The sequence below is a fragment of the Callorhinus ursinus genome, unplaced genomic scaffold, assembly GCF_003265705.2.
Source record: "Callorhinus ursinus isolate GAN/ISIS: 27379988/994484 unplaced genomic scaffold, GSC_fseal_2.0 scaffold4, whole genome shotgun sequence".
In the NCBI taxonomy this organism is placed as follows: Eukaryota; Metazoa; Chordata; class Mammalia; order Carnivora; family Otariidae; genus Callorhinus; species Callorhinus ursinus.
In genome coordinates this window covers 123,649,340-123,670,732 of record NW_027397066.1, presented here as the reverse complement: position 1 = coordinate 123,670,732, position 21,393 = coordinate 123,649,340, and the positions used below count along the sequence as shown (strand labels likewise).

General features: G+C 39.3%; 1 protein-coding gene across 3 annotated transcripts in view; it reads right to left on the bottom strand.

Moving 5' to 3' along the window:
• Positions 1–21,393, bottom strand: part of ARHGAP10 (Rho GTPase activating protein 10) — a 338,204-nt gene that overhangs the window by 216,566 nt on the left and 100,245 nt on the right. For 2 of the 3 annotated variants that reach the window (XM_073892335.1, XM_025874287.2), the window contains exons 4-7: positions 18,553–18,624; positions 10,016–10,117; positions 3,816–3,926; positions 1,648–1,752 (exon numbers count right to left, since the gene is read on the bottom strand). In XM_073892335.1, the coding sequence (XP_073748436.1) occupies positions 1,648–1,752; positions 3,816–3,926; positions 10,016–10,117; positions 18,553–18,624 (390 nt within the window). The remainder of the gene's footprint in view (positions 1–1,647; positions 1,753–3,815; positions 3,927–10,015; positions 10,118–18,552; positions 18,625–21,393) is intronic. The other variant, XM_073892334.1, reaches the window with a different exon arrangement.

Below are 21,393 nucleotides of genomic sequence, written 5' to 3'. Positions count from 1 at the left end.
CCCCACAAATTTTGGAACCAGTTCTGCCTGAAGGTTCTCATCCAGGCCAGCCCTGCACTTGACAGATGACATCTAGGCAGAAGAGGTAAATTTCCTCTGCCAGGTGGTAGAGGAAAACATCAGGAGTATAATTAATCTTCTAAACCAACTATATAGCATTCTTTTACAAAACTGTGTTCTGCTGTCTGCAAAAGTATTCTGAAAAAACTGCAGCAACATTAGACTATTCTACTACCTATAGAGACAATTTTAAAATTAGAACTAATCCACACATACATATACATTTTGATATTTTTTAAAATTCTGTCACATTGTGGTCTCTGAGAGTGGGGGGCCGTGAATGGGGATGGTTACTCCTTTAGTTATTTAACCCAGCTCAACACCAAAATAATCTATAAAAACAAATGACACTTGAATTACCAAAAAAAGAAAAAGAGAGAGAGAAAGAGAGCGAGATTTCATCATCCAAATTCCCAAATGTAGGGAACTATACAAAACACTTAGGAACAAAATCTACACAAAACCATTCCTCCTTAGTCTCTATGATGATAGCAAATTGAAAGTCAGGCAGCAAACAGCAGAGTCCCATCCTTCATATGTCTTTCAGTATGAGCTAGAATGTGCTTGTCCCAAAACTCACTCATTTTTTTTCTAATGAGGCCTAAAATTATACTAAACACAACCTGAAAAGAATTTCAGTGAGGATACTTCCAAAGTCAATATAAGTGTTGAGAGGAAAAACATCCACCACCTTCTGAATAAAATCCCCTGTTATACCGTTTAATACAGCTCTCTTAAATCTCTTTATCCAAGACCTCTTTGAAAGCATATACTTTCCAGGAAAATAATAGAGCCCAACAGCAACTGTGAACTCAATACATTAGTGAGTATGCCTAAACATGGGGAAGAAATTACTCTTGAACTATAAGCCTATCTGGGATTAAAAATCCAGTAAAATACACAGGTAATTAAGAAATTGAGACCATTATAACTGAAATGCCTTACAACTGAAGTGGAGTATGTTCTTTTGTTTGCTCCCTACATGAAAGACTGAAAGTTATGTAACAAAGTTTATCCTTACAATTATCCCTACAAAGTGCAACATGGTGACAGTTAACACTGTTGTAGGACATATTTGAAAAGTTACTAAGAGAATAGATCCTAAAAGTTATCATCACAAGAAAAAGAAGTTTCTGTAACGGTATGAAGTGACAGACATTAACTAAACTTAACGTGGTAATCATTTTGCCATATGTATGCCAAGTCGATACGCTGTACAACTGAAACGTATATAGTACTGTATGTCAATTACATCTGAATAAAACTGGAAAAAATAATAAATTATGGAACTCCTGATTTAAAACATATATCTAGTGACTTTTCTGAAAGTAAGACAAGAAAAATTTTTAAAACAAATTCATTATCTAAAAAAAAAAAAAAAAAGAGCCGCCAGGTGGCAGAATTCCTGAGCCTCACCTAATTGAAGAGCAGTTTGTTACACTGAGAACTGACCAGAAGGTGGCAATGTAACCTCAGTTTCTCAACACCAACAGCTCAGCCTGGTTTTGGTTTAAGGCTTTTCATAAAACAAAATGAAAATACACATCTCAAACATCCTTTTATACCAAAAAACTTCCATTTCCTTACATTCTGAATGTTGATCTGTAGTTCCATTTTGTAGTGATTGAAGTCTTTGGCAAGTTCATGGCCCTGATGATAGAAAGTAAACATTCCCTGAAAAAAGGACAGCATCTAAGACAAAGGGGGAAAAAAATAACATTAGCACAAACAAAAACTCAGGGTGGGGGGGGTAGAATAAGAACAGCCACAATATTGTCCCCCTCAACCCACTGTGATTCTACTGAAGTAAAATAATTAAAAGAATTCACCGGAATTAATTAAATCTAACTACATATTATTTATTAATTTTATTAATTTGTCCTTTTACAAAATGGAAGGTTTGTTATTTTTCCTTAAATATCAGAGCCATTAGATAGCTTTGAGAGTATAGTGTACTGGAGAAATGGAGTTCTATATCACCCATTGTTCTTTTTAGTCAAGAGAATCTCTACCTTCATTTATAATTGAAATCTTATCACCATAGGTCAATACAATCTATAATGAAAGTGAAATCACAGAATTAAAAAGCTAAAAGCTCTCTTCAATGGCGTCCAGTGCACTGTGACTTCTCTATTTTATCTATAAACCTTCAGTGACTGGGGCAGAGACAGGTAGAGACAGAGTGATAATTAAGCTCTGAGTTCTGACCTACCCCCGGAACCTGCCCCTCCTGAGTAAAGGGCACCTGCTTTTGCCCAACATGTCAATTTAAAATGAGTAAAAGTGATTTGGGGTAGGAATTAAGGAAATCCTGAGATTCATTTTCTTCATAATGTCACGTGGCACAATGGTTAGGAATCTGGGACTCTAATGTGAAGTGGCCAGCAAGGGTCAATCCCCAACTTCAGCTCCGTATGGGACTTTGGGCAAATTACTGAAACTTTCTGTACTTCCATTTCCTTATTTGCTTAGTGGGATCATAAAAATATCTCCTTATGGAGCTAGTGTGTGGAATAAACACATGAGCACGGTGAAGTATTAGAACAATGACTTGAACAATGAGCACTGTAAATGCTCAATAAATGCAGGTCATTATTAGTATTTCACATAAAAGAAAAGTTTATGGAAATGAAATTTTCTCTCATTGTTTAAATTAGATTAATTCTAGGGGTGCCTGGGTGGCTCAGTTGGATAAGCATCTGCCTTCGACTCAGGTCACGATCCTAGGGTCCTGGGAGTGAGCCCTGCATCGGGCTCCCTGCTCAACAGGGGAACCTGCTTCTCCCTTTCCTCCCCGCTTCGTGCTATCTCTCCTATCTCTGTCGCAAATTTGTTTCTCAATTCAATCTTAAATAAATAAATAAGATTAATCCTATTACTCTAACTAGACCATTGCGTCCATGAATGTCAATTTTAAATTAATCATTACTTTGTTATTTTTTCTGTTTCTCAAAATCACACATAAAATGAATAATTGTATGGGATGTAAATTCTATCTCAGTAAAGTTTTTTTAAAAAAATCACATGCAAAAACAGCTACATTAAAATTAATCTTGAGAATCATAAATTTCAATGTTTCTTGGTTTTTTCACTAAAACCCACAGTACAAATTACCTTTCACATATATTCATATGTGTCTGTATACATTATATATATACAAAAATATATAAAGAACTGAAGCTATTAGAATACATCTATATAAGCACAAACACAAACCACATGTCTATAAATAGGTCTAAAGAATGGCCAGAGTAACTCACAAGATAGTTTCAAGTGCTCCACATGCTGGTTTTTACAGGTTGCCATAAGCACTGAGTTGTGTTAGAAATAATTTGTTACCAATAATTGTTCAAAGTACCAAAACTTGAACTGGTGTGCTTGCTTCAGAACAAACTCGAGCAGAGTGAAGATTATCCATCACCACCACCACTGTCTCTCCCATCCTAACACTTCTTTCACAGGGCTTCTCTTTAAAGGGTGGACCTACAATAGGGTGGCAGAAATACCACCTGATTGCCGAGTCTTTAAGAACTAATATTCCCTACATGTTGCTGTGCCAATAAGGCTCAGAACCACTAATTTGTAGGTGGTTCCTTGACTTCATGGTGATGGGTGTCCACTTTTATAATTTATGATGCCTTGTGCTTCACGTGTATGCACTATGGCCCTCAACAATGGTAATTCCATCTGGAGAGAAAAACATCTCTATTATATCACAAAAATCTAACAACAGAACAACCTTCTATGATACTTACAGGCTCCACAAACTCAAACTTCTTTCTTTCCTGGATTTCCTGAAGCTTACATACATATTCAAGAGATAGTTCATAAAAGTGCTGCCGGTTCTGCTCCACTTGGATATCTGCCTATGTTAAAGCAATAGAGGCTGGTTAAATCAGAGATGGTGAGGAGTGAAACATTTGATCAGAGGTTGGCAATGCCACAAGCCCTGTGCCAAATATGGCCCCCAGCCCGTTTTGCTACATAAAGTTGTACTGGAACATAGTCACAGCTACTGGTTTATGTATCTTCCATGGTCACTTTCCCGCTGGGGCAGTCAAACTGAGTTAGTTTCAACAGGAACCTTACTGTCTACAAAAACATAATTTTTACCACCTGACTCTGCAGAAAAAGTTTGCCAACTCCTGCCATTTATGATGAGCTTGACCCCAAGGACTGAACATCAAACAGAATGGCTCTTCACGAAAAACTCACCCCAACCCCAACTGACCCCCAAGGTTGAACCATACACATACATTCAAAATCACATAAACATTATTTCCACTGACAAATCCTCTAAGAATGCAGTTGGCCTGGGAAATCTAGTCACCCCAGGACGCACAACTGAAGGCAGCAGGTGAGGAAGTGGCAGCTAGGGTACCATCTCAAGAATCTGGTTCTCAAATACCATATGATCTAGTAATTCCACTTCTGGGTATTAACCCAAAGGAAACAAAAACACTACTTTGAGAAGACACATGCACCCCTATGTTTACTGCAGCATTATTTACAATAGGCAAGATCTGGAAGCAGCCCAAGTGTCCACTGATAGATGAATGGATAAAGATGTGGTAGATATACATACAATGGAATATTACTCAGCCACAAAAAAGGAGGAGCTTTGGGGGGGAGGGGTCACTAGCAACAACACGGATGGACCTAGAGGCTGTTATGCTAAGTCAGACAGAGAAAGGCAAATACCACATGATTTCACGTATATGTAGAATCTAAACAAACAAACAAAAAAGCAAAAACAGACCCATTAAAACAGAGAACTGATGGTTGTCAAAGGGGAGTGGGTGGAGGGATGGGCAAAATGTGTGAAGGGGAGAGGAGGTATAGGCTTCCGATTATGGCATGAATAAGTCATGGGGATGAAAGGTCAGCCCAGGAATATAGTCAACAGTGTTGTAACAGCGCTGTATGGAGGCAGGTGGGGCTACTACACCTGTGGTCAGCACAGCATAATGTACAGGGCTGTCAAATCACCATGCTGTACCTGGAAGTAATGTAACACTCTGTGTCAGCTATACTTCAATTAAAGAAAGTAAAATAAAAGAACCTGATTCTCAAAAGGTAGGCCAGGGCTTAAAGCCCATCTACAGGTAATCATGTTCTTAGGCCCTCAAAATGTGCCGTCCTCTGAGAGTAAACAGGTACCAGATGGTCAGGAGACTATTCCAAGGTTGGCGGGGGGGGGTCCAGCTTATCTTATCTAACTAGAAGGGAATTGGCGGAGAAGCTGGGTTCCATGGAGGAACAGCAGAACAATAACTGTCATCCTAGAAACCACTCTTAACAAGGCATCACATATTTCCTAACTTGGCCAATTTTTAAAGTATTTATCCAGAGAACTCTCCAAAGCCATGGCAATAAGCACCTGGAAAGATGCTCAAAAGCACTAATCATTACGGAAATATAAATACAAGATACAACCTCACACCTATCAAAAAAATAAATAATAACAAAACTAATTTAAAAAAAAAACAAACAGAAAACAAGTGTTGCTGAGGATGCGAAGAAATTGGAACCCTGTGCACTGTTGGTGAGAATGCAAAAAAATGTAGCTGCTATGAAAAACAGCATGGCAGGGGCGCCTGGGTGGCTCAGTCGTTAAGCGTCTGCCTTCAGCTCAGGTCATGATCCCAGGGTCCTGGGATCGAGCCCCACATCGGGCTCCCTGCTCCACGGAAAGCCTGCTTCTCCCTCTCCCACTCCCCCTGCTTGTGTTCCCTCTCTCGCTGTGTCTCTGTCAAATAAATAAAATCTTTAAAAAAAAGAAAGAAAGAAAAACAGCATGGCAGTTCTCCAAAAAAATTAAACACAGAATTATCACATGATACAGTAATTCCATTTCTGGGTATATACTCCTAAAAACTGAAAACAGGGACTCAAAAAAGATTTATATAACCCTGTTCGCAGCAGCATTATTTACAAAAGCTAAAAGGTGGCAGCAACCAGTGTCCACTGACAAACGGATAAACAAAATGTGATATATACATAGATAGATATAGATAATATTATACAGCCTCAAAAAAGGAAGGAAATTTGGACATGTGCTATAACATGGATGAACCTGAGAACATTATGCTAAATGGAATAAGCAAGTCACAAAGGACAAATACTGTAGGATTCCACTTTTATAAGGTACCTAAAACAAATTCATAGAGACAGAAAGCAGAAGGGCAGTTATCAGGAGCTGGGGGGTAAGGAGGTGCGGAAGTAGTTTTCAATGGACACAGAGTTTCAGTCTTTGGAGATGAAAAGAGCTCTCGATATGGAAGGTAGTGATGGTTGCACAAGAATGCGAATGTGCTATACATGGAATAAAGCAAAAAGCTTCTAAATCCCTCAGAACGTCCTGAGTGACAGGAGTATCTTTTATATCTGTATAAAGAGCCCCTCTGGAGCACACCTGAGTTTATGCTACTGAGGTGACTTAGGGTGGGGCCTCTACAGAGCACCAGAAAGACTAAGTGATTAGAGGGCTGGACCTTTCAGTCCTGCCCACTGACATCTGGCAGTGGGTAGAGGGAGGGGTACCACAGACTGAGCTCTGTAAAAACCCTGGAACGTCCCCGTGGATGGACGCACACGAGAGCCTGGAGAGTGACACACCCCAGTTCCACGGGGACAGAAGTTCTGGGCTTGGGACCCTTCCAGACCCCACCCTATGTGGCTATTCATTTCTAGCTTTTATATTATCCTCTACGATAAATTAGTAAATATAAGTAAGTGTTTTATCTCAGTTCTGTGAGCCACTCTTAGCAAATGAATCAAACTGGAGGAGGGGAAGGTGGGAACGTCTAATTTATAGACAGTAGGTCAGAAGCATAGGTAAACAACCTTGATTTGCAACTGGTATCTGAAGAAGGGACCATCTTGTGGGACGGAGCCCTTTACCTGTTGGAAATGATGCGGTCTCCAGGTAGACTGAGAACTGGGTTAATTGCTGGGTTGTATGGGAAAACACACATTCAAACTCTACTTTTTACCATACCAAGCAAAAGTGACTTTTTAAACAAACTTCTATTTGATCATCATCTCATTTCTGGCCATTCCTGCTATAAATATGTATCATGAGAACAGACCATTCTCAGGCAAAGTTATTCAAAAGATCTACTTCCCTGGTCATATGTACTGAAATATAATCATTTGACTACTCAAAAAACAAAAATGTACTTCAAAAATTAACGAAATAGATTTTTCTCAAATGTCTGATACTTGTTCTAGTGCAAATATTAGAAGTTGGGAGTGTGGATGGAAGTAGAAGCTACTGTACCCAGTAAATGGAGAGCTATAGGTAACGGTCTTAACAGAATTATCAAATAGCCAGCCTGCTGTCTGTGACACTTGTCTCCTGTTATTTTCATTTGAAACAAGGAGAAAGAATGATACAAGTTTTTATGCCTTTGTTCAGTACCACTCTCAGCAACCTTTATAAACCTCTCTAGTACAACTCAGTTCACTGCAGATTAGCAATACATAAGCCAATGCCAAAATCAATAAAGATCCAAATCTAACCTTTTCCTTTTAAAGAGCATCCGCCCCCCTTTAAGGCCTTCACACTTGTAATAGAAAGCTGTTTCAAGTGGGAGTGTGTATGTTTGTAAAGAGCAAACAGGAAGATGGGACAGAATATACAATTTAAATGAAACTAAAATTATTCGTCTCGAGGGTCTCTTCAAATTTCTGATCTGGAGTTTAATTATCTTTGGGAATGATGAAATTAATGAAGCCCCAGCTCACTGTGCAAGCATCTTCACACTTCTTCATTCAATAAATATGTATTAAGTGCCTACTCCCTGACTAGCTAGGGAATAGGTGTAAAGGATAGAGTACCGAATCAAACAATGTTGTCACCTTCGAGGAGCTTACATGTGAGTGCAAGAAGCCATGTAACAACCAAATATATGGTATGTCAAATGTGTGTAAGAGTATGAAAAAAAATCAAAGCAGCCTAAGGGAGGGTACTTTAAATAAGATGGTCAGGAACTTCTCTAGTAAGGTGAACTCTGTGTGGACAGTATTTGAGAGTACATGGAGGAGTGAAGCATCTGAGTCTGGGCTGGAAACATACTATGCAAAGGCCCTGAGCCTAGAGTATGCTTGTCCCAGTCAGTCAGAGCAAAACAGCCCATGTGGGTGTGAGGACAGGAGGGTGGGCCCTGGGCCTCTGGAGAGAGCTGTTAGGGAGGGTCTGGGGAAGAGAAGCAACATAAAGGCTCACTCTGCTTGCTGTACAGAATATAAACTGTAGGAATACGTAGGTGGAAGCAGGGAGACCAATTAAGAGGCCTTTACGGTAATCCATGTGAGAGATGCCAGCAGCATGGGCCAGGGTGATGGTGGTAGGAGTCAGAGGTGGCCATATCCTGAGAATATTCTGAAGCTAAGGAAGACATATGCTGAGAAAGTAGGTGTGGCATAGGAGAGGAAGGGCCAAGGATGGCCATAAAGATTTTGCCTGCTCAACAGCTCCCATGAGATACGTAATTAGAGAGTGAAGTGAAGACGGAAATTTACGAGCAGCATGAAAAATCCCTTCAGAATACCTGAAAAGAGAGATGAGAGGAGAAGACAGGTAGAAAGCCTCTGGCATAAGGAGAGCCGATAAAAACAACAGCTATCATTTCAAAATGGACAGAGGGAAGGAGATGATGGAGCATATATAACAACTATATGGTTTTCCACATAATATGGAACGAGGAGAAAAGGGAGCCCTGCCTACCTATGGTATTGTGAGGATTCAGTAGTATAAAAGCTCCCTCCTCTTTCATTTTTCTTTTCAAGATTTTTTATTTATTTATTTGAGAGGGAGTGTGTGAGCGAGAGAGAGAGAGAGAGAGAGCATGCACACGAGTGTGGGGGAGGAGCAGAGGGAGAGGGAGAAGCAGGCTCCCCACTGAGCAGGGAGCCTGATGTAGGACTCAATCCCAGGACCCCGGGATCATGACCTGAGCTGAAGGCAGATGCTTAAATGACTGAGCCACCCAGGCGCCCCTCCCTTCTCTTTTATAAACTCAAACACCTTCCAAATGTCAGTTAAAGTTATTAAAGAGGAAAAAGTAAATGTGACAAGTGGGGAACGTCAAAATGACCACACATACACAGGGTGTGCAACTGCATATCTGGCATTTAAATATACTGGAGCCAATGTTGTTAGTGTCATTTTGATGATCCTTCAATAAGTGTATATTATAGTGGTATATTATGCCCAGATTCCTTATGTGTTTAAAAATAAACAAAATGAGAAAAATATCACACTTTTGTGGGATGAGTCAAGATCCCAACAGCTGCAAAACAGCATTATTTTTAATGAAAACATATGTTCCAAATTGCAAACCATTGAGTTTCCACTCAAGTGTGCGAGTGAGAAAACCCAAGTGCCAGGGAATTTAGAAAAGACAAAGACAGACAAAATGAGAGATAAGATATAAATTCCTTTCTCCTTACTCATGGCTCCCTCCAAAAAAAAAAAGTCTATTAACACAAGTAAAACAGAGGCCCTCCTTCCAATGAAGCTGAACCTCATGAATCTTCAGTGTTAAATAAGATTAATGCTGCCTTCACATAATAGCAAAATGGTAGATGAGCTTATTAAATTCAATTCATTTCTTCAAAAAATCTTGAAAGCCAATTAATAAGTCTATTCCTGAAAATAATGTATCTGTTCTTCAGTAATGCCAGATAAAATTGTTCCTGTGAAAATATACTCAGAACCAAAAATGTTAATACTATGAATCTCTACTGAATTAATCACTGTAAGATGTATTCATCATTTTGTGTCTTGTTCCACAAGAATTTTTTATTAATTCATGATGATACCTGTTCATTTTTTTTTCATCCCTAATAATCCTAGATGAAAAGTTTACAAAAGAAAAGCACATTTTAAAAAGAAAAGGCATGCACTGCTTATTGAATTTTAGAAACAAACAGAAAATAAAAACAATACCTCTTGTAAATGTGAGTCTTTCTTTTTGGCTGATAAATTCAAATGTTTATCAATTAGACTATAGTTCTTTTCCGTCTCTTTGTCAAACTTCTTTTTTTCTTCCTACAAGTCAGAAAACACAGACAACTATGATTAAACAGGGGGAAAATGCATATATACAGTTTATCTACTGAGAAGCTCAAAATAAGATTAGGATCTAAAAATAAATAAAGTACCACTAAGTGTGATGAAGTTATCTGAAAAATCTATCTGTACCCAGGCCACTGCTTATTAATCATCAAAACAGTGTTAGGACTGAAGAGTCACAAATGGGCTTTTTACTTTTTCCTTTAATGGGTTTTTTACGGAGCACGGTATTTTTCAATACTTACACTTAGTGTTTAGAAGTGATGCCCTGACACTTGTCCCTCATTAAAAGAAATAATAAGAACAACAACACAGGCTTAAAACAGCAAACTTGTGCAGATTTTGGCCTGGAAATGGGATTCTTTTAAAACTGAGTAAATTTTGGTCTGATTAAAAAAATAATCATCATCACAATTGGGGAAGGAAAAAAAAACTTGGGAAAGATTTCCCTTAACTGTCCAGTGTGAATTTAATAAGACCCTCTGATCAGAAACATCATTTCCTTTCCAAAACCTCTGCAGTGATTTCTATAACACCACTGAGAATATATATCAATAGGTCAACAGGGCCTAAAGTAACACCGACATCCTCATACTGAGACTCTTTGGTTGAGCATTACAAACATTTCTCCGGTACTGCCTAGAACTAGAATTTGCTTTTCTTTTGCTATAAGAAGCTTTTTGAGAAAACAAGTATCCTAATTGTTAAATACAGAAAAGACAGACTATCTCCCCTAACACTGTTGGCCAATTTAAGCGCATTTTTTTTAGGTGGATTTTTAATAAACATTTCTGAGCACCAATGAGAGCACACACTATGTCCTCATACTGTCAAAATGTTTCCGTTAACTTCAAATTCTCCCTAACTTTCCAAGGGCTCCAGGAAAGGAACATTCCCTTCCCTATTTTCCAATTCTATCTTCTAAAGCAAAAATAATCTTTTCTGATAACAATCTTTTTCCTAGCAGGCAAAGAGACCGAACAAGGCATGAAAAGTCTATTTCTTCACATTTATCATTGTTTTTTTTTTCACAACACAGGGCTACAAACTGCTGTGTGGAAACCTGGGACAGAGCCTCCGCTGGCTCATCTAAAGATCCTGAACTCATCCCACACTGAGGGAGGACAGGCAGGCTCCGGAAGAGACATTTCTTCCCATTTCTATTCCAAGTTTAATTACACTCTAGCTGTACAACTTAGAGAAAAAAAAAAACAAAAATGCAACAACACAGAACCTAAATTCTTACTGAAAAGATCAGGGATTTTTGGGGGGGAGGGAGGGGTGGTACTAGCTCATTCTTTGATCCAATCCTAAAGTTCTGTGACCCAATGGTTCCCCTATGTGTGACAAGAGTCACACTTTTGTTGAAACAGAAGTACTTTTCCTTTATGCTCTTAATTTACAACTATTAAAAAAAAAGTTTAAAGCATTAATTTACGGTTACCCTCTTTTCTGCTTTTTATTACTACACTCTTCGTCAACTATTTTGGTGACTAACAAAAAAATAACAAAACAAACGTGTGGCCACCATTTCAGAATCTCCACTATTTTAAAATGTTGTTACGGTGGAATGCACACGGGGTTAGGGGTGAGAAGACGGGTCCTGGTCTGGGCCACTTTCTACTGTGACTACACACCAGCATCACAGCGTTCTCTGGGGATTCCTCTTCTCAAGCTGAAACAAAACAGGAAGAGAAGTCCTGCCACTGCATTCCCCACAAGAGGACTGCAAAGCGGGATCGTATAGGAACAAACGTTCGCTAACCTCGCAGATTCATCCTTACCAGGAAGACTGAAAATATTTCTATTCGTTTGATTTCATGTGAATCACAGAAGGGGACAAAGGAAGCAGTGATGCTAAAATCAGCAGTCAAAACACCCAGCACACTCAGCAGTTGTGGGGTTTGTAAGTTAACACGTGGGTTAAAGTTGAGAATGAAAGAAAGCGGGGGTATCAAAGGCTTTGTGAAGAAGGAATTCAGCCAAGAAACAACATTCCACGCACCGACAGAGAGGAAACACATTCGTTCACACATGGTATGGCGTTATACAAAAGCAGTTTTGTTGTTAAACCTGAAGACTTAAATAATTATTTCTTCTTGCATTTGTTCTCAATCCCATTATAGAATAGTATTCTGCTTCTTTGTGCTCACAAGGCTTTTGTGCTGAAATAATGCAAATTTTAAAAGGGACTATGTTCAAGGAGCATCTAATAAAGAACAGTATTTTTTCTTCAACACTGCTATATCCGACAGACATACATACATAGATGTGTGTGGATTTATATATATATACATATATATATAATATATTGAGTAACTTATGACAAAAGGTTCTATGAAGAATCAAATTTAATACAATGAAAATTTCTTGTACAAAACAGCAGTACAAATTCAAGTAATTATGAGCCGGGTGCAATGAGTGCATACCTGAACTCAGTACAATGAGTGAAGCAAGACAGAACTCATTAAGGAGAGGTGGGGAGCAAGGGAAAACCAGATCGTCCACATCTATTCTAGAGGGGAAGGTGGCCATATCATGGCTCCAGCAGATTTTCACCATGTGGGAATATAGGCTAGTCTATAAGCCATCTCCTTAGATTTTTCTGGAACAGCTTTGAAAAATCTGAAGATTTTTAAATGATGGCAATAGTTTGTTTTTGGTTTTGTTTTGTTTTACATCTTCACATGAGTAAGCCAAGCAAAATTATGTTTACAGGTTAAATATGACTCACTGAAAGTCAGTTTGTAATCTGTTACAAAACCACCCATGCCCCCCCCCCAAAAAAGTAAAGAACAGCTATTATTTAAAACAGCTTAACCAAATAAGATGTACGCTGTATAAATAGTAAAGGAAATTCAGAAACCTAAGTAATAAAACTTAAGTAATCAGGTCTTTTGAATAGGCTAGAAGTAAATATATACATATTTATATATTTATATATATTAAGGTTTTATCATAATTCACTAGGTAAAAAAATATTATTTATCCAACAGTGTTGATATAATTAGTTAACTACTTGGAAACAGAGAACCACATCTCATATCAAAATTAATTCCAGATGGATTGAAAGAGTCACAAGTAAAAAATGAAGCCATAAAAAAGAACAGTCTCATCAGATCTCAGAACAGAGACATACTTTTAAGCAAAAAAAGAAATGGGAGAAGCCATAAGAACGTCTAGATATCCAAAAACAAAACAACAAAACAAAACCCCACAATAAATAAGCTAAAAGGCCAACAACAAAGCAGGGAGAAGAGGCAATTAATATATAAGAAAAGAAGCAAGTATTTTTAATGCATAAAACATTCTTAAGATTAAGCAATTTTTTGCTAAAATCACACATTAATATTTCCACTGAAAAATGAATAAGGAACATATAAAGAACTCACAAAAACTTGAACATTACTGTGAATTGTCCACATTTCTTTAGGGTACTAGAATTTTTTTGTTTTGTTTTAGAAGGGGGAGGGCAGTTTTTAAAGTTCCCAGATGATCTTTTTAAAACGCTTTGGTTATTTTACAAATTTCCTAGGATGCGGAAATGAAAAGGCTTATTTTACAACTATAAACATTAAATAATAAGGCATGACTAGTCTGGAGAACTAGATACTTTCTTAGATATTCCAACTCTTCCCCCCCCCTTACTTAAATAAGATGGGAGTAATACCACACATTCAAGAAACAAGATTCGCCCACAGGTAATATACTCACAGCAGGACACCTTCTCAAATGCAACCCTGATATCCAAGCCAACCAGAGTTTTGCCATCCCTGGTCTACCAACCTCCTACACGCCCAGGTGAAACGTCACCTCTTCCAGGAAGCACCCCCCCTACTCGGGGGTGTAAAAACAGCACCCCCCCTTAACTCCTGCACCAAGTGTCACCTGTATCCCTGCCTGACACTTCAGTTGCCTGATCCAACCCCACTGTCCCCCCTTCTGTAAAGTCCCATCAGCCTATCCAAAGAAAGGAGAATTCAGCTTTCCTCCCCACAGAATCTAGCAACTGACTCGACACCCGTCAGAGGAGGAGTGAAGGAGGAAGCCTATGGCTGCAGAGGCACCAACAACAACAAAGTTGACGGGCACCCTGGGGTCCCAAGCAGTCGCTCCAGAGTCACCTACCCATCGCCCCAGCGCTACTTGGCCAGAAGGGTCACATGCCACAGTGGCATGTTATCTCTGAAGCTTGCGTGCAGAGAGTGGACAAAAACCTGAGCGAGTCCTGTTTGGCAAGTTGCTGCAGCATAAGCCATAAATGGGATAATAAAATAAATTGCAACTATGTATGCCTGGCCCTACTCTAGAGAAATACACCATCACGTTCATGTGTCCTCACAAAAACCTTCGGAGGCAGGGGTCATTCGTCTCCTTTTAAAGATCAGGAAATCGAGGGCACCTGGGTGGCTCAGTTGGTTAAGCAACTGCCTTTGGCTCAGGTCATGATCCTGGAGTCCCGGGATCGAGTCCCACATCGGGCTCCCTGCTCAGCGGGGAGTCTGCTTCTCCCTCTGACCCTCTTCCCTCTCATGCTCTCTTATCTCTCATTCTCTCTCTCTCTCAAATAAATAAATAAAATCTTTTTAAATAAATAAATACATACATACATACATACATACATACATACATACCAGGAAATCAAGAGCTAGATGCCATAAGTCACTTGCCCTGAATCACACATCGAGCTAAGGGGCAGAAGTGGGATTCAAACAAGGATTCAGGTCTTCCTGAGAGACCTGCCCAGTACTCCAAAGCTGAGATCATAGGGCATGTTTCAGAGCACCTATGCCTACCCCAATTATAGCACTTTTTAGTGTATTTTTATTGCTTTTTTATTTGACATCTCCCCTCCAGAGCTGAAGGCCAACCAGCCAGGGTTTTAATTCACAGCTGTACCCAGGGCCTCCTGCCATAATGACAGGCACTGGGAAGTGTTGTATAACTAAATGAAAGAAATGTAATTATTTTTTTTTCTGCTTTATCAAACATAATTTGGGAGATTATTTAGATAGATTTGCTTTTTACCCATATTTTGTAGTCATTTAAAGAATCTTGGGAAATCAACTTTTATTAAATATTCAGTCATTAGATATCTAGTCTTAGAAATACAAAAGACATTTGGCATGAGGGTCAGTGAATGGCTGAGGCAGTGAAATCTGAGGCAGATTTCATTTCATATGAAATGAATATCTTTTTCAACCCTTTGAGGTTACATTTTTTTATTCCATGGAATAAAATGGTAATGGGCTCTTTCCAACCTAGCATTTGAATAGGCTCTATTAACAATATAGTTTAATTGAATCTACTTGATACTTGCATGCTGCCCCTTGTTTGAAGCCACGTTGTCATTACTGGATTGCTCAAATACCTAAAAGAGCAATTTTTTAATTCTCCCACTGTCTTAGCAAGCTGGGGTATTTCTTGGAGATTTCACACAACCGACTAGGCTCCTACGTTGTTCAGTACCTGTACTAGTCCTCTGGGGCTAATTCGACATTTAATGGGCAGTGGCTACGGATAAAGGGTTGCGCAGATACAAGTGAGAAGTGAGAAGCCCCAGGGAAGGGGAAAGAGCTGCAGAGGAAATAAAAACTGATCTAGGCCTTGAAAGGAACTCTGACGAGTCACCTCATGTGACACAGCACAGAAGGACGGGTGTCCTGCGAGGGAAATGGAATTTTTCCAACAGAGGAGCTGGCAAGCATGCAAGAAAATCAGCAGAACCTCCAAGAACAGAGGAATAAGCCCAAACCAAACAGGACAGAAGGAGAACAAATCCAAACAGAGGCAAACGGTAGAAAATACCACCTCAGGGCTTTTAAAAAATCCAACTTGCAAAAACCACCTAGCAGTTTAGATCACATGAAAACCACAATTTGAATGCGTCACTAGGATTCTGGAAACTGGAGAAACCAAGACTGAAAGTACAGAAAGGGCTCTAGTTGAAAAGGCAGACAGCAGGATATGCCAGGTGGGGAAGGAGAAGAGAAAGGGAAGATCAACATCCTAACAAGGATATTTTAAACATTCTGCTATGGCCAACTTTTAAAGGCTTTTGTTTTAATCCCCACAAAAAAGAAAAAAAAAAAGCTTTATTCTGTTTTTAAAAAAAGACCTTTAATCTATGAGAATAAAGTTATTTTTAAGTATCCCAATTAACCAGTGAAACAAAAATATTTTTGTCAAAACATGTTTAAATATTTAGGAAGCACAGATGGAGAAAATCAAGTACCCAGATCACAAACCCTCCCCAGGTTCTTCTAGAATTATCAGAATAGGTTATTTAATTAGATACCTTATGTATTAAGGCAGAGTGGAGGCTAGTAGAAAATAAGGAAAGCACAGTCTTTTCTCTGAAAAACTGAACAATCTAATGAAACAGGTGTTTATGTAGCACTATGTCACCTAGGAAATCACCTCTCTCTACTCTTTATTATAACATATAAAACTGTCAGTAAAAAAAGGGCTTCTCCCTATGACCCACAAGGACTGGCCTCCTCGAATAGTATCAATGATGCAACAGCCAATACACATACTGTACAGAACAAAAACATGGGATATATCCTTTGTAAACTTAAAGCCAGGAGAACAATGAAAGAATTAAAAAAAAGAGAGAGAGACTTCAGGTTGGAATTTGGCCACTAAACAACTCAAGGCATAGACTAAAACTACTAAAATAACTTCTTCTTTTAATATGGCAATCTATCCTGTCAGGTACTTAACAGGATATACTCTGAAAAACTATAACATCAGAAATGGGGAAAGTTTCAGAGGGAGAAGTCATCCATCAACAGAAAATTCAGGTCAGAAATTTATGAAAACCCAATAGGGGGCTGCCTGGATGGCTCAAGCTGGTAGAGCACGGTCTGGGAGGTTTGTGAGTTCAAGCCCCACGTTGGGCATGGAGCTTACTTTAAAAAAAAAAAAAACAAACAAAAAACAAATGAAAAAACCAGTAGGGTGTATGGCAAATAAAAAGAAAATATATTAATTAAGCCATATTCATTTTTCATTTCCATACTATATCCTCGTTCACCACCACCTTCATCCAATTAAAATAAGAAAAACAATAAATGGACACTATTTACATTCCATACCTGCCAATTAAGTATAAAAAAAGAAAGAACCAAGATGTTCGAGATTTAAAACAGAATCATAAACTACAAAGTAGAGCAGTCAGATCCCCAGGTCTCTCATTTTACAGATAAGGAACTAAAGGCAATTACTTGCCCAAGGTCACAGGTATGAAAGCAGGCCTCCGGTGACCTACTGCAAAGCCAGAAGACACAGACAGCCTGGTGCAGCTCAGCAAACAATCCCAGGAAGAGGACCTGGAGGGTACCCCCACTAACCCCTCTCAAAACACAGCCCTTCATTAAAAACGGTAAAACACTATGCCAAAAGGAAGTGTCTAATATTTTAACAAGTCACTTAAAGGAGAACTGATTCTATAAATAGCAACTAAAAAACTGGCACTCTTTGGGCCCAACTCTATAGCTACAGCCCTTGAAGCCACAATGTTTATTTGTACAAAAGGATTTTAATATTTTGTTTAGGAAGATAAAGGAAAAAAAGTATCACATCCCCAAGCCATGTAGGGGAGAAAAATACAAATATAAAAACTCTCTTCTCTACCTAAAATTGATGTTATTCTCTTCTGGGCCAAGCCAAAAATAGTCAACACATGAATGTTACTTTTTGTCCCTCAAGTGAATACATAAAATTCAGGAAAGGTTGGTGGAAATTATTTCTCTGGGATAATTTCAAAGTTCGGTTCACAAACTTTAGAAGTTGCTAAATATATCCCAGGCTCCCTGTGGTCAAGTCACCATATTATTCCCAGGAATCCTGGCTAACTCCCAGATCCTTGAGTGCAGCCTGTGGGTCACTCATCTTTGAATCCCCGACACCTAACAATACTGGCACATAACAGAAGCTCAATAAACTTGTGTTCAATGGAAGGAAATTACACATCCCAATAACCCAATATTCTCTTCCTAGTTTCACAATGGCATCATGGTGTAGCTGCGTTTCTAATCTTAAACCCTCACATACTGCTACACTCCTCCATAAAACTGAGGCTTACAAGGAAGTAACTGCATTCCCTACAGAGGTAAGATGCTTCTATTCCAAGTGAACGTGCTGTTTGGTTAAGGATGCTTTCAAAACTCGATATGGGAAGATGTAGCCAAAGACAACTAGAGGTTTTATGATCCTGCCCAGGTGTTTTTGTTTTGTTTACAATTTCATATCGCCCAAAGGGGAAAAAGCACATTGAAAACATAAAACAACAGATGGTTTACTCCAGCATCTCCTTCAAAGCTGCCAAATGCGAATAAAGCGTACACTAGACACAGCAGAGGCACCTCCATCTTCCATTTACAAGTGCACTCAAATTAGACACAAACCTTTACGGCTCCAAGTTGTTCTTTTCTGAATTTTTCCAAGGGTTTAATCAGGGTTTCAGTTACACTTAACGCCTAGAGAACAAGAATGATAACAAAAGAACACAGTATTAGGTTTCCCTAAAGGAAAAAAAAAAAATCAGTATTTCATTTCCCTCTTCCACCCCACCCAGAAATAAAATGAACAACATATTTTAACTACCTTATCTCACCCTGCCAATGCAACCATTAAATCACTTCTAAATTTATTAACACGCTAGATCTCCGTAAACATTTTCAGGGAAGAGGAGGTGGGGCAAAGTGCCAGTGAAATGTGCAACACAGCCCCAACACAGCTCTTTCTTCAGGGAAATAGCAAGAGGGCTGTCTTTAAACAACAAAGGGGTCTATCACATTCATTAACAGAACACTTCTGTTTGAGATTTTTTTCCCTCCCCCTCCTCAGAAATTTACAAGTCAATTACATTCCTTTATTAGTTATCAGACTACATTATGTAAAGGGCTAGTTTTGTGGCTACAAGTTTAAATACACTCGGTCTTATTGAAAATTCCTCATGAGGATGTAAGGTATATGAGCAAAGCAGAGTCACCGGAGCTCACAACAAAGTAAACATTGGGGGTGCTGGCAAACAGTTACAGAAGGGGAAAGTCAACATGATAGGAGCCACACCCGGAGTCCAACCACAACTGCACTCATTCTTATACTGACTGGTTTGGGGCTTTTCATTTTAAGAGAGAATATACAACAAACAATGCTGAAAATACAAACAAAAGAGAATAATCACCTAAGGAAAATGCATTTAACAATATGCAGGTGGGTAGTGGTTTTCTCATCCTGTATTTCCAGGAGATCAAAAATATTCAGGATAGAAAAGGAAACCTCAAAATACTTTACAACTCTGTGTCATTCCTTTTTTTACCAAAAAAAAAAAAAAAAAAAAGCCCCTAGAAATCCAAGCTTTAAATTATAGAAAAGGAATTTCCTTAGAAAAGGAAAGGATTCTGGGGCGCCTGGGTGGCTCAGTCAGTTAAGCATCTGCCTTCGGCTCGGCTCGGGTCATGATCTCTGAGTCCTGAGATCCAGCCCTGAGCTGGGCTCCCGGCTCAGTGGGAAATCTGCTTCTCTTTCTTCCCTCTGCCCCTCAATCCCCTCATGCTCTCTTGCGCTCTCTCTCTCTCAAATAAATAAAATCTTCAAAAATTTTTTCTAAAAAAAAAAAAAAGAAAAAAAAGGATTCTGAAGTAGGGGGACGCCTGGGTGGCTCAGTCCGTTAAGCATCTGCCTTCGGCTGAGGTCATGATCCCAGGGTCCTGCTCGGCGGGAAGCCTGCTTCTCCCTCTCCCACTCCCCCTGCTTGTGTTCCCTCTCTCGCTGTGTCTCTGTCAAATAAATAAATAAAATCTTTAAAAAAAAAAGGAAGGATTCTGAATTTAACCAAAGGCTTCTTTGCAATGTTCCATTAGGTAAGGATTTCTCCCAAAGAGGCCATTCATACTGTGAGACAGGGAATCCTCAAAGTGACTATGCCTACTTGAGAGGCCTAGAAGTTGAACTCTCTTCCTTGGGCTAGAAACTAGGTTCTACTCACTCCCACCCTGACAATTTGTCACTTAGGTATCAAGGAGCTAGGGCAACAGGGAACTAAGAGCAACAAGTAGTCAAGGGAAAGGGATCCTTTTCAAAATACCTTAATTTTATCCTCTTTACATTGTTGACCGTGACCTACAACAATGGCAAACCAGAAAATCCTTTGCACTAAAGAACAGAGCAAGGACAAAGCACATACCAGGAATTCCCAACCACTCAGAACAATATGGAATGCCTCCAGCAGATAGGAGAGGGTCCACCATACATTTTTAGAGTGATCCAACTCACACACAACATCTCAAAATAATTTAAGGCACATTTCTATGAGCACCAGTGTTGCTGCCTAGCTTCCACATCGTGTTCCTACATAAACCTACACATAAACATATATATACACACACACACACATAGATCCTCCATGGTGGCTGGCCCACTCAAAGAAGTCAGCCCAGCATGACGTGCTGGGAACACAGGGGCTAGGAGCTGCTCAAGTGCACAGAAGATAGAAGCAGAGATTCAAAATCATGTTAAGTATGAGCCTAAAAGTACCAGATGGGGACTTCCCCATTCCAAGCAGCCATCTCAGTAAACTTGTATTTCATGAAACAAGTATTTGCTGAGCATTCAGCCCCAGGTGCTGGAGACATGACCCTGAGCAAAATTAGTATAGTCTCCGCCCTCCTGGAACTTACCGTCTAGCACAGGAGACACAGGTTGCACACATGAATGCATAAGTAAATGTGTAAATGCATAAGTAAATTCTAGTAATCCCTTCATATGGAGAAAAGTAGGGCTAAGGTGAGGAATTTATTAGAGGATTTATAAGGAAAAAAACGACGCAGGAGAGCTCCATCCAAGAAATGACCTTTAAGCTCAGATCTGAAAGATGAGCAGGAATTGGGGGTACAGAGAGGAAGGGAAATGGTTTCCAGCCTGAAGCCAGCAGAGGCCAAAAGGCTTAAGGTGAGGAATCTGTGTCTTACAGTAACTAGCAAAAGGCTAGTGTGGCTGGGGGCATAAAGAACAAAGAAGTGGATGGAAAGGGAGAAGTGAAGGCAAGGGACCAGAACATGCAGGGCCCTGTAGGCCCAGGGAAAGAGTTATTTTATTTGGGGCATGATGAAAGCCACTGGAGGGTTTTAAGCAGGGTACTAACACAATGATTATTTAGATCTTTTAAAGATTACTCCGGCTTCTCTGAGAAAAAGAGATTAGAGGTGAGGAAAACTGGAAAGAGAAAGATGTGCTAGGAGGCT